We start from the raw sequence: 14,019 nt of genomic DNA, 5'->3' as shown, positions 1-14,019 counted from the left end.
CATTTCATATGGAAATGTGAAGAGCTGTGCACTCTTAGGTATAAGTTATGCTGAAGCTAGGCCTTTATTTTCTTTTCATAACAAAATCATGTTAAGAAATTTGTGTAGTAAAGCATCGTGAGATAATGAACACCAAACTGTGCAGGCATCAATAAAATTGATGACAATACAGGAGATGGCATGCTTTTTTTTTTTTCTATTTCAGACTGTATGTGGGTGGTAGGCAAGAGGGACTATGGCAACTACGAGTGGTCAGGAGAGTTTTTCACCGTCTCCAGTATACCATAGTTCTGACTAAGTGAGAAGCAGCTCAGCTTGCTAGGTTGTTGCTTTGTCATGGAAGGAATGTGGGACTAGGTGGTGAGTAGGTGTGGGTGCCCAGGGCCTTATAAATGGGTGTTCTCTTTGCAGGCTTTCCACCTGATTCTTAGATTCCTCTGTCTAGGCTGAGTAAAACTAGAAAATAATGTTGGTATATGTATATAAAACTACCTCTCAGTTCTCTGCTTCCCTCCCATGAAAAACAATAAGGAAACTGGAGGAAAAAACTGGCTTGGCTTTCTGCCCGATTTTCATTAAACTCACTACTCAATGTCATATGGCTCCAGAGTTACTTTCTAAAAACTTCTAAGAAATTAATCTACTTTCTAGGCCAGCTCAGACTTTAATCTTTACCAGGTAATATTACTGGGAACAAAGACCGATGGGAAAAGCTTGGCTAAGTCTGTCCCTGAACAATTCTCAATTCTTCCACTTAAATGTGTAGTTCAAAGGAAAACATGCAAGTTTTTTGTTGTTGTTGTTGAGTTTTGTTTTAGGCCACATTATAAAAAGGGTCCAGTCTCAGTAAGAAGTCCTTCAGCTGATACATGTGATGGGGGAGTGTCCTGACTCTTGGTAGTAATAGTTAGAGGCAGGAACAGGCTGGAAGCAAGTACTTGTGTTCCCCATGACTTATTATGGCTAACCCACATTGCAGGCCAGTGCCTTGAGCACTGGAGTCACCCCTGCAGGTTTGCAAATGCAGTATCAAAGACAAGGCAGGAAGTTTTTGTTTTCTCAATCTCCTATGAGACCACAGAAAATGAGACCAAATCCCAAGCCTCACCATCTCTGCAGCAGCTGACAGATCTAGACTTTGCAGTTTGCCTGCCAGTTCGTCCAGAAGGCGTGCCTGTTCCTCTTGCTTTTCCTTGAAGTGGGACTCTTGATCCACCATCAAATCTTCTACTCTGTCTCGGGTGAGGGCTGACTGCTCCACGGTGCTGTTGGGGTCTGTGGTGGAAGCATTCACCTTCTTTTCTGCCTCAAGAGAGATCTGGAAGTACTTGGTAACACTATCCAAGGCACCTAGGGCAGGAAATGAAATTGCCTACAATCAGTCTCCTTGTCCCTGGTTCCTCACCAACCAGGGCCCATATTTGGTATCTTGTGGCTCTGAATTATACTATAAAGCTTTAGGAGTCAAGAAAAAAAAATTCTGCAGAATTAGATTCCCTGTAGTGAACAGTGAATCTCTTGTATCCCATTAGTACCTGGTCAAAATATGGATGTTGCCAAACACTGGGGTGAAAATGAGAAACTAAGCCACCATGCAAATGTTGTTTCTACACACAGGCAAACATCTAAATCCTAGTGTTGGGCAGCCTGGAGATCTCCAGATGATTGTTTATGTTTGTTTATCTATTTGGGTCCATTCAAATAATTATTATATACATGAAGAGCACAGTACATTTTGGCATTGGGGACCTACTAAAACAAAATGTATAATGCAGAATTGTGTTATTAACAAATTTCACCTTTCTTTTTGGGGAGGGTCATATAAAGCCCATAATATTAATAAGTAAAATATTTTCAAAAATAACTTAAGCAAGCAGTAATCTCAAATATGGAAGGACTCGCAGAATTAACAACTTAATATTTTTAGTATTCACAAGTCTAAGGAAAGGGTAGGGAGTTAAGTTGGGAAATGGAACACATTTTAATTCAATGGAGCCTCTGCAATGTCTTATCTTCAGGCCCCATATTAGAAAACCAAGAACTTTAAGCCCTATTTGTGCCAAAGACTCAAATAGAAAAGATTTAAAACTGTTAGAAAAATATTTTTTTAAGGAAGTATTAAGAGGATTATTTATTATCCAGGTTTGAGATTCCTGCACAAGTCCTCACCCTGAATATCAGAGTTCTTGATGAATTCTAGCTGCTCGGCCAATTCTTTCACAGTCTTGTCAAGGCTCTTTGCTTCTGCCTGCAGTGCATCTAGCTCTCCAGCTGTGCTATTACTCTGTAAAGCTGTATCAGATAATTTCATTTCTACTTGAGCCATCTTTTCTGCAACATCTGTGGTTAATTTCCTGTAAAAGAAAAGTAAGAAAAGTAAGCTTACCTAAAATTGGCCCAAACTGTCAAATCTCACTACATCTTCTACTAGTACAGTCCCCCACCCTCCATCTTCAGACAAGCCCAGAGTTATAATCCTCTATGTCCTAGTTTTATTCCTACAAGAGACAATTGACTAACACCTTTTCATCAAATACTTTGAAGAAAAACACAAGTGAATGCTCAGCTCTGTGGTGGTGGTGGGGTTCCAAGCCTCTGATGTAAAATGAGCAAGGGTCAGTGCAGGCTGCCAGCTCTCAATGTAAGTGGCTGCAAGCCCTGTAAGCCCTCAGACTCAAGACTCAATGCAGAAGAATGTCTCCCACTCACCTGCCAAAAACCTTTCCTCTGAACCTCACCTCAGGGCTCTCTCCTTCAAGATGGAACATAGGAGAAAGCCCTGCAACCCACCATGAAGACAGCAGAATCAGCTTTTCATAGGTTCTGTGCTCCAGGCAAAGTTGCATCAGAGAAGTCTCTTCTGTCCACAAAACAACACCCATAAAAAAAAAAAAAAAAAAAAAGCTGCAAAGGGGTGATCATCTCTGGAGAATGAAACACAGCCTTTACAGTATTTCCTCTGGATCCAAGACCCATCTCTCTCCCCTCTGTGTCATTTTTTTCTGAAGCTGTACCTTAGGACTTTACTTGTGTATATATACTATATGGTATCTGTGTGTACATACAGCATAAAAGAATGTTCAAGAAGACCTGATATTTGGATTACTGGCTCATCTGAAAGAATCTAATTACCTTCCCAGGAATATGATAGTCACTGTAAAGTTCTAGAAAATCATTCAACCATCCTGGCAAGTCTTTCTCATCTACTCTGGGAGCTGAGTGAGGAGAAGTACCCTAGATCAAGAATCTGGAGTTCATTAGGCAACAGACTAATGAACAGTCTTTTAAAGACATCAACAACAAAACCTATAAGATGTAAAAATACTAAAAACAGGCCAACAGGATGGCTCAGTAGCTCAAACTATTTACCAGCCTGCAACTCAGTTTGATCTCCAGAAGCCCCATGGTGGAAGGAGAAAGCAGCCCCATTGGGTATCTTCTGACCCTCACATGTGTTCCATGGCACAAGTCTACACACACACACACACACACACACACACACACACACACACACACACACACGGAAAAAAAGCTAAAAACTTGGAGGTGGGGGGGGACACGACACACCGCATTTTTTTAAAGAATGCTACTTAAGGGACTGCTGAGAGCTTGCTGCTAACCTGACAAATCAAGTTCCATCCAAGAACCCATTTGGTAGAAAGAGAACTGGCTCCTCCAAGTTTTGACCTCTACATGTGCTCCAAAGCATGGCTATACCTTGAATTCCCAAATATATGAATAAGTTTTTTTTTTTAAATGCCCCTTAAGTTGAGAGGATACCATGAATGACCCAACACAATGAACAAGCACTGAAAAGGATTATGGGATCTGGTAAGATGACTTTCCTGGTGATAATTTCCCCCAGTGTTTCATTTTTATTAATTGACTGATTCCAAAGGCTTTCATTTCTTTTCAGGTCTCAAAAATCTTGCCATTAAAAATAATATCTAGGGCTGGTGAGATGGTTCAGCACGTAAAAAGGGACTTGCTGTTAAGCATGATGACCTGGGAAACAAATGAGTTTTATAAGTTGTCTGCTGACCTCCATCTCCATAAGTATACCATGGCAGACACATGCCTACACACGTACAAATAAACAATAATTTCAAATATATTAATATTTTTAACTGAACTGGAGAGCAAACCTAGGGCTTGATGTACTCTTAGTGCTGAGCTACCCCTCCAGCCCAAAGAATGTATTAATACATTCATTGTTGCTGCTCAGTTTGTTCTCAATATATAGCCCACACTGCCTTCTAATTTCTGCCCCAGCTTCCCTAGTACTGGGATCTCCAGGCCTGTGCCACCACACCCATCTCTATTTTCCTTTTTTGTTCTTCAATTCCTAAGTCTTACTGTGTGCTGTTTTGGGGTTCCTTTTCAACAGTAGTTGAAATACTAAGGGCAAGGAAAAGGCTAGGATTCAGGGTAGAAACATGACCCCTGATTCAATTCATATTGCTTTAACTGATAAAAATAAACAATACTGCCGGGCGGTGGTGGCGCACGCCTTTAATCCCAGCACTCGGGTGGCAGAGGCAGGCGGATCTCTGTGAGTTCGAGGCCAGCCTGGGCTACCAAGTGAGTTCCAGGGAAGGCGCAAAGCTACACAGAGAAACCCTGTCTCGAAAAACCAAAAAAAAAAAAAAAAAAAAAAACACAATACTGAATCAAAGAAAATAAATATCCAGAGAGGGCCCAATTCAGAGGCTGTTTCTGTGTAGGCATTTCATAGTTACATCAGTGATGCCTTTCATGAGACAGCAGCTGAACAAAAAAATGATTTGAAATAAGGGTCTTATATTTGTGGTGATGGGAGTTCCCTAGTAGTAGCAATACTTAAAATGACAATTTAGGTTCATATTTTTTCTGTAAGTGTGTTATCATTTATAGATTGATCCTTGTATTCGCTGTTGGGCAATGGCAAGAGAGAGAGAGAGAGAGAGACAGACAGACAGACAGACAGACTCAGGAATTAACATGCCACCCATGTTCACAAGCTTCACACATGGCAAAGCTGAGAGTCTACAGATCTTCTGCCTCAAATCCAGTTATGCTGCAATAGAGCAAAGTGGAGTACCCTATCCTACTCACAGTGAACATTGTTGATAAGCAAGGGACTCAGCCTGTGTAATCAGACTAAGAAAACCTAGGAAAAGTACCACCCTGGTAAATCATGGGTAATTCAAAAGTTGAAAAACCTTCATGAGTGATTTTTGGCTCATCAGATACTTACTCTGCTTCCTCAAAGAGATTGCCAATGTTTTTCAGTGGTTCTGCTGCTGGGCTCTGAGCCAGGATGTCTTTTATCTCATTGACTTTCTTCTCCACAGAGTCCACGGTCTCCCGGTACGGACCAATCACACCACTGATTTTCAAAGCTTTGGCTTTCTCCAGGAATTTTTGGGTCCTGTTGGTCAGCTCACCAATGATCACATCCCAGAGAGCAAAGCACTGGTGGCAGGGTGTGCAGTCAGGGAAGACCCCCGAGTACCCTCGGGTGCACTTGTCACAACGTGGACCCTCAACACCCTCCACACAGACACATTGGCCTGTGGACTGGTCACACTGTGGTGTCTCAATACCCCTGGGATCACAGTCACAGGCTGGAAGGGAAACAGAAATGCTAGTTGACTTAACTACATTATAAGCTTCAGTGACAAAAATTGGCATTTTAAAATCCTCAATCACTGTTACAGCTTATAGTGGCTTGGCCTACCAATACATGACTCAACCCCTGTTGGCCCTTTCTTAGTAAGAGTAATGGTAATTTAAAAATCAACAGATAAGCCTTGCTAAACACTTACTTGTGGCAAGCATTGTAGACATGTTTTATATGTATCACATCACTTAACCTTCACAGCATTCCTATGGGCTAGGCAAAATAGTTATCACTATTTCTCTGAAATGGAAACCAAGGTGGAAACATTACATGACCTGTTCCAAGTTTCACTGAAGGGAAAATCAAGATTGAGTAATCTGCATCTCCAGAGTCCATCCTGGTCTCTCTCTAAGTCTGAGCTCCCACCTAATAGCAGTATAGATGATTCAGACTGCATCTTGATGTGACCCCTTCGCTAGAAGCCACATCCTAAAGGAGCAGCACCTAAATAATCAAACCTACCTGCTCACAAAACAAAACAATGTGTACTGGGTAAGATGCAATAACCTTGAGGAACACAAAATATCTGGTTTAAAGGCTTCCACTACAGACAATCCACCTTGCATCTGCCACTGAGATTAAATACCTCACAGTATGAGCAACAGACTCATAAGAATGTCAGAAGTGATCCTAGGATGTCTTGGGAACCACCTGGTTCTAATCTGTGACTGATCCAATGTAGTTGGCACCTCACCTTAGAGCCCAAAGGCAAAAGGAGAAATCCTGCCTGGCAAAGAGAAAAACCAGCATTCCTGGCCAACAGCTGACTGATAATACTTATTATAACATATATACCTCTTAACCCTTGCTTAGAATTCTGAACCTCAGATCACTGTGTAATGGTACTTGCTCCACCCATGACCTTGGGCTATAGGGCCCAAAGGAGGCGGTGCTTCTTGCTGTTGTATGTGACCTCTTAAAAGGAGAAGAAGAGACACATGCCCCTTCTCCCTGCTCCTGCCTTCAAGGTGGATTTGCTCCTGGTCAGATCAGAGGACAATGTCAGCTGTCTACTCCGTTCTGTATTCATGAGCGTATTTCCTCAATTTACCTTAATAAATGTTTCTAATACTTCTTAAACAGACTCCCATGGATTTATTGCTTTATCACTGAGTCATTTTTCTGTCAACATGTGGCATTTCACAGTTTTGTGGAGTTTGAACAACAGAGGGTCTGTACATGCACCTCTGGTGTAAAAGCAAAACAAATATGCTCTCTTATTTCCCTAAGCAGAGTATGAACTCCCAAGGCAAGGGCACGTCATAAGCCATATTTCCACTTGGCACCAAGCATAGAATTCACTTATAATGCAGGAGTCCAACAGTCTTGCCAAATGAGGTCCTAACTTCATGTACAAGCATTCAAGAGGCATTTCACATATCGGTGTAAGAAATAACCAGTCTAAAGCAACAGTGTCTCTATGACAAAGCTCTGTACCCCGGACTCTACATCAGTAGCTGTGATTTCCCACCTTAATGCTTTTTCATGGTGCATCATCCAGAATCAACTGGACTGGCAGCCAGCCCTGAGAGCTGCTTACATCTCCAGCCACTGCTCAATCCATGAAGGTTCTTGCAGCCTGAAGGGTTTGATGGCACTTGCCACATCCTGCTTTGTATTGCTCACTTATCTATTACCTTTAACAAGGTTAAGGAATCCAGCACCATGATTAGAACACAATTATGGGCTGAGGCTATAAATCCTGTCTTCCCCTAAACCCCTCTGTGCCCTAGGTCAAGGAAAAGCAGGCCAGGAAAAAAGGTAGGTGGGCAATCCTAGAAAGGAGTCATGACTTCCACATCTGTAAGAAGGGTAAAGCTCACACCTACCTCAGGAAAAATCATGGCAAGGGTTCAAGCACTTGTGAGAGCACATGGAACACACTAAGCACTAGGCCTTTACAGTGATGCTAGGCTTTTTACAGTCACTATCAGTGTAAAAGAGACCACTGAATATTGACTACTGTCATCAACTGGTCTACAAGAAGTCCAGCTTTGCCATCAATGCTGCATATCCAGTCTTAGAAAGTCTTTGCTGATGGTAAAGGACTTGACCTTTGCTGGCCAAGTCAGCAACCCAAGTTAAGGGACTATCAGCATTAAGAGAGATATAGGTATTTCTCAGATGTTCAAAACCAAGGAACAGAAAGTTAATCTGAGAGAAACTGCCAGAAATACTACCAAACACTGGTCAAATGATGACTGTATTGAAATAGTTGAAACTGCAGACCCTGGTTTCATTAAGATTTTTTGTTTCTGAACAGTTAACTGATCTCCCCATAAACAAAGTTCAACTATTTGCCCTTAGAAGTTGGCTGGCACTTCCCAACACAGCTAGAGATGCACGTGGGCCACCTCCATTCTTCTCCATAGGAAAGAATACGGTACTGTCTCTTTTAATTTTCAGAAAGCGAGACTACACCAAGTAGGATACTGGGGGGCCATATGTGGCATGCTCATTGCTCACCTACAAGAGAGATTTCCAAATTATCTGACAGTTTCACCAGTCTGGGTACCTTTAAGACCATTTAATAAGAAATCCATACTGAGTATGATATTCAGGAGAAGAACTCCAGGGTACCGGAAAGAGAGAGTGCATTAGGTAAAGTGCTTGGTGCATAAACATGGGGGGCCTATCTTTGATCCCAGTACTCACATTTAAAAAGTTAAGAGTGAGCTTTGTGGTAGTGGTGTACGCCTTTAATCCCAGCACTCAGGAGGCAGAGCTAGGCAGATCTCTGTGAGTTCAAGGCCAGCCTGGTCTACAGAGCAAGATCCAAGACAGGCACCAAAACTACACAGAGAAAAACCCTGTCTCAAAACAACAACAACAACAAACAAAAACAAAACAAACAAAAAACAAAAAAGTTAAGAGTGATGGCACAAGTTATAACTCCGTCCTTGGGAGGCAGTTCCTAGAGACTGATGGCCAGCTAGCTGAGCCCGGTTGGTGAGCTCCAGGCCAATGAGAAATCCTGTCTCAAAAAACAAGGTGGGCAGCTCCTGAGGAAGGGCAGTGAAGGTTGTCTCTTCGCACATGCAGGCACACATGTGCTCTCTCTCACTCAGCTCTCTCTCTCTCCCCAGAGTAAAAAAAGGCTAGATATTATAAAAGCTTGGAATTGTGATGTCTGCCACAAAGAGTACATAAAACTCTATGACAAACTGAGCAGCTCTTACCTCTTAGATAGAGAGAGGGAATCCTTTTATCCAGATAGAATGAATGAAGTAAAGAAAATTGTAGATGAAGTATTCATGGAAGGAGATGATGAATGAAAGATAGACTGTCTCAGGTCAATTAATCATAGGGGTTTTTTACCTATGATATATTTGACCTGGCTGCTCTCAAAATAAACAAAACAAAAAGCCTATTGGAGGAACAAACAGATATGGTCCTATGTGGTTAGACAGTGGACTTCTAGGTAGGATCTGCTATTGCCCAAATGATTGCTTTGTATAACCCTTAAAATAAATCTGTATTGCTTGATCTGATTTGGTACTAGGGGATGAAAGTTTAAAACACATTTAAGTGAAACCATGTACTACCCAGATCTTTTGGAAGGACTACAGTGGTCTACAGTCTTGATTGTGGAAGAATGTAAACTGCTCAGACATCTGCTGCCTGTGGCTATTTTAAGTATGCTGACATTGTTCATAACCAGTTAACTATTATATCACCTTTGACAAAGCGCTGGACCGTAGAGGAAACACAGATGCATGCCTTCACTGGAACCAGATCCATTGCATACCTGTCATTTCTGAAGAAGTATGATGAAGAGATGCTCACAAAGCCCGAAAAACCAGTATCATTTTGGATCAGAGAAGAAATGGCATCTAGTGATTTTTGTTTTTCACAGATTTTGCAAAAGATTTTTGATGACTTATTCTTCCTTGTTCTCTGTGAGTGCATTTATAGCTGGCAACTACTTCCACAGCATGCTGATGGCTGCTTTCATGGGCAGAAAGACTAACATACAGAAAATGTGCTAAAAGTGAACACGTGGTAGATGTTACTATATGAAGTGGTAGCTGCTGTCATGGCTAAGGATTCAATGTCCTGTGAATAAAACCTGCCCATAGGATGTAATTTTTTATGTTTGAACATTCTAGGGTTTTGTTGTTTTAACCAAACTGGCCATTGTATGTATATTAAAAAAAAAAAAGCAAAAAATGTTAATCATGTATATTTTAAAAACTAGTGAAGAAAATATCATTATTAACAACAACAAAAACCTAACTCCATTATTTGTGCATATAGGTGTTCTGTTACTGAGTTTTTTTTTTAAATTATGATTTCTAAGAGGCAGATCCACAAACAATACTACACAGATTAAAAATGACTGAAAAGAGAACACTAGCCAACTGCTCTCACAATGGGGATTCATCTACGTCCCTATTTCTTGGACATGTAAGGTTCCTGCTTCCTTCTAGTCTTTCATTTCTTGTAGACCTCCTCTGCCCACTGAACAGCGTCCATCTTCACTGACCTGGCATTAAGGCTTCTCACTATCTGGTGAAACCATACCTTCCCAGGACTCAAGCTAAAATTGTTTCCTGAGGGTCCTTCTCATCGTCATGTTGACATGACATCTACTGTCTTCTAGCTTGGACAGTCATTACCTCTCCTCTTTCAACACCAGCTACCGACATGAGCGCCTCTGGTACTGGTTCTGCCCTCATTAGAGGCATGGTTCTGGGCAAGCCACTTAACCTCTGAGCCTGAGATCCATCAACTATGACAGAGGTTATTCATCTGCATAGGTTAGTTGTTGCATCCATAAAATTAAGGTGTGTATAATAAACCTAAAAAGTGCTCAGTACTAAAAAAAGTTATCTAAAATTTATATGCCCCACTTTCCCCAAATAGCCATTAAGAGTCTCTTGGTTAGGCAAGGGCACCTTTTGAGATAAGATCTCATAGAGCCCAGGCTGGCTTTAAACTCATTATGTACTGAAGAATGGCCTTGAATTCCTTAGCCTCAAGTCTTTACCACTCAAGAGCTAGGATTACAGGTGTATACTGTCAGGTCTAGCCTACTCATCACTGTGCACCTACTGTGACTGTTCACCTTTATATTGGAAATTGAAATCTGATCTTGAACACAGAAATGACACAACCTGAGAATCAAGTAATGTGTTATCTGCTGCCCCAACTTCCTACCACATCCTACCCCTGGCTTTGCCGACAAGCTCACAGGCTCCCAGCCCTTGCTACAATGCTAAAGATTTGCTGATAGTTTGCATGGAAGTTTCTATTTCACTAAAAGCAAAGGAATACAGGGATGGCCATGAGTTTAATTCCCAGAAGCCACATGATAGGAGAGAACTGATCCCTGCAAGTTGTCAATTGACCTCCTTATGTGTGCCAAGGCAGCCTCCAAATATTAAAAATTGTTCTTGATGGCAAGGGAATCTTAGTACTTTCATCCTCTTTTACATAGCTTTCATTTTTCTGACATTCCGATCCCTTTTTCTTTTATGACCTTGGTAACAAAACTTCAGCTCTGGAATGAAAGCTGAAGGATAACTGACTTCAGCTCCCATCCTGCCTGGGGTCCACAAGCTTTTAAGTGAAGACTAAAAGGTAAACATGTAAGGCTTTCCTGTCCATTCTGCCTGGCTTGACTGTCAAGTCTGGCATTGGAGCACAAAGGAGCCACAGACAATTTATCAGGAAATGAATGCAAAGCTTTATTTACCAGCAAGGTAAATAAAACTGGGTTAGCTGCTGTCTACAGCTTGCTGTCAAGTGTAGCCCAACTCTGGAGTTACATGTGCTCTGTTATTAGGATTATATAAAAGAAGACTTCTTCCTAATTGAAGTTATGGTTCTCTAAAAGCTTAAACACAGACTGAGTCATAATGGAGTAACAGAAAAGGTAGGGAGGCTGGATTTGGCAGTGTACACTTGTAACTCTAGCACTTGGGAAGTGAAAACATGAGGAAAAGAAGTTCAAGGCCAGCCTGGACTACATGAGTCCCTTTTTCAAAGGGTAGAGGAAGAGGGAGGGGAGAAATTGTGGAAGAATGAATATGTAGGCAAGGAATGTATGGTATTTCCTTCTTTTTCTGTGGTATTGAGGAATGGAAATTAGGTCTTCCCACATGGAGTTTCCCAGCCCAGCCCCCAGAGCCCACACCTATGCCTTGATGTTGCAGTTTCACTGGTTAGAAAGCCACTGCATGCCTCCCTTTGCCATCTATGAATGGACAGAAAGATTCTTCCTGTGACCTCGACCCCTGCAGGACACAGAACAAAGCTTCAGGCTGTAGACTGAACTAGTACGTTCAGCACTGGGTAGATGGGACTTTCCATCCCAGCACAGTGGTGGGCTTGTTCCGACTTGGCACAATAGACCAAGAACACCAAGCTGCCTGAACAATAGGAACATTCAACCATTTGTGTGCCGGAGGCTCCAATCATTTGTCTTTCACATAACTACATTTTTTTCCCATAGGAGATGACTTAGCTATGACCTAAGTCCTCCAACAAGCATAGTTTCTGGATGGCAGCAGAAAGTCTAAATTTGTGCTTTCAACTGAGAATAGATCGGCAATTCATTACACAATCCCAGAGAGTGTGGTCTTTAATTTCAGATGGCACTTGTTCTAGCTGCCCTCTGGGGTCCTCTCATTGTCAGTGCACTCCGGTACAAAGAACCCTGAGCTGTGTCTCGCTCTGCACTGCTGTCCCTGCCCTCAGCCAACCCTGAGCCTTGTTGCCACCCAGGCTACCCATAGCCCCAGAGCTGGCAATGAACCCCATTCTCCAAACCTAGAAGTTCCAGTCTTCTCTCTGGGGGCTTTGTAAATTCTGAGCCTTTTTCAGAATCCAAGTGGCTTTTGTGGCCCAACAGATTCTTGTTTAAGGGCCTGCCTGCATGGGGGCTTGTGCCCTATAGAACATTACTTCTGACTCGTGGACACCAAGTATCTGACCCATCATGGCGATATGCTCAATTCTCCCCTTCTACAAATTTCTAAAACCCTTTCTTCCCTGTCTACTCTCAGCAGACTGAGGAGAGACAATGTAAAGCATAATGTTCAAAATCACGATTGTAACCAAATGGCCAGTGTGAACAACTAGGTCAAGCACCTTTTACCCTAGACTTCGACATTTTAGAAGACAGAACTTCCTGGCTCCATCTGAAACAGAGGAGGTTGGAATGGTGGTGTGATTTAGGAGGAAGCAAGGAAAAACAGAATTTCTACACCCAGGTCCTATCAATCTCTTTTAGGGCATTCTTCCCTTGAACCTACATGCAGAACCAGTATTTCCAAGGGGCTTGAAAACAACTCTTTAGTGGCTAAAGGGATGAAGACTCGGGATCTAAGCGTGACAAATGTGGAAAAAGCTGAGATTAATCTTTTAAAAGTAAACTCTGTGTACTATATTGAAAACTATGTATGTATAAGACATGTATATAAATGCAGAAATAAAGAACTAGAAAGATCAATACTATACCAAGAGAGGTGCATGTGGCAGAGGCAGAAGAGGCAGGACTCTGTTCTCCTAATCTAGAAGCACTGCTTGAATTGAAATCAGGCAGCTGGCCCCATAAACCTGCTCTTTGCCATGGGATCGCTCCATTTGCCGGCCTTCCTGCTGCTCTTGAGCTGCTGGGACCAGGCCAGTATAATGATCTTTGTAGTTTCTTTATAACAAGTTTGGTTATCTTCAGGAGAAAAAGGAAATACAAAGGGAAGAACAGACGGGGCAGGTATGTCCAGTGACAGGTTACAGTAGCTGATCCTATGACTTTCAGGACCATCTAATGGAAGCAACAAAGTTAAACCTTACTAGGAAACTGTATTGGGGTTAGAGAACTATGAATGGGAATGTACTTATTTATGGACCTAACAAACATCATCCCTGTGTGAAACAAACTGTGACCTAAGATGTCCATATAAATCCGCTGGCAAGCCTCAGTGAAAAATCAAATCAGATGCAATTTGCTCAGGTCTTGGCCACTATTTCACCCTTCTGTTGCTAAGGCATGAAGGTTCTAGGTTGCTAGCTTCTACTGGAGATACTGAATGAACTAGCTACTCATTGAAGAGCTATTTCTTGTTATTACTGTATCCAAAAGAGGAAAAGGTCATTCTTACATTTTGAGTTAGACAAGGATCTACAAGAAAAATGTATCAAAGAGCATGTAAGAAACTATAGGAAATAATTACCTAAAGATATGCTTAAAACATAGGAAAGAAAAAGGAGGAAATGGATGGGAGATAGTTAAAACAGCTTATAAAATCCTTTCATAAATGTTTCCTAAGGTCTGAAAAATAACTTGCCTGGTTAAAACAATGGCAACTGAATAAAAATTAAGCAATCTTTCTTACTCATGGAGTTTAATA

At 41.7% G+C, this 14,019-nt stretch overlaps 1 protein-coding gene across 2 annotated transcripts in view; it reads right to left on the bottom strand.

The window, feature by feature from the left end:
• Positions 1-14,019, bottom strand: part of Lamb1 (laminin subunit beta 1) — a 68,296-nt gene that overhangs the window by 8,332 nt on the left and 45,945 nt on the right. For both annotated transcript variants that reach the window (XM_028891755.2, XM_028891754.2), the window contains exons 25-27: positions 5,237-5,606; positions 2,170-2,354; positions 1,109-1,350 (exon numbers count right to left, since the gene is read on the bottom strand). In XM_028891755.2, the coding sequence (XP_028747588.1) occupies positions 1,109-1,350; positions 2,170-2,354; positions 5,237-5,606 (797 nt within the window). The remainder of the gene's footprint in view (positions 1-1,108; positions 1,351-2,169; positions 2,355-5,236; positions 5,607-14,019) is intronic.

The sequence above is a fragment of the Peromyscus leucopus genome, chromosome 14 (assembly GCF_004664715.2).
Source record: "Peromyscus leucopus breed LL Stock chromosome 14, UCI_PerLeu_2.1, whole genome shotgun sequence".
Lineage (NCBI taxonomy): Eukaryota > Metazoa > Chordata > Mammalia > Rodentia > Cricetidae > Peromyscus > Peromyscus leucopus.
Note: the sequence above shows the minus strand (reverse complement) of the source record. Positions and strands in the feature narration are given on the sequence as shown.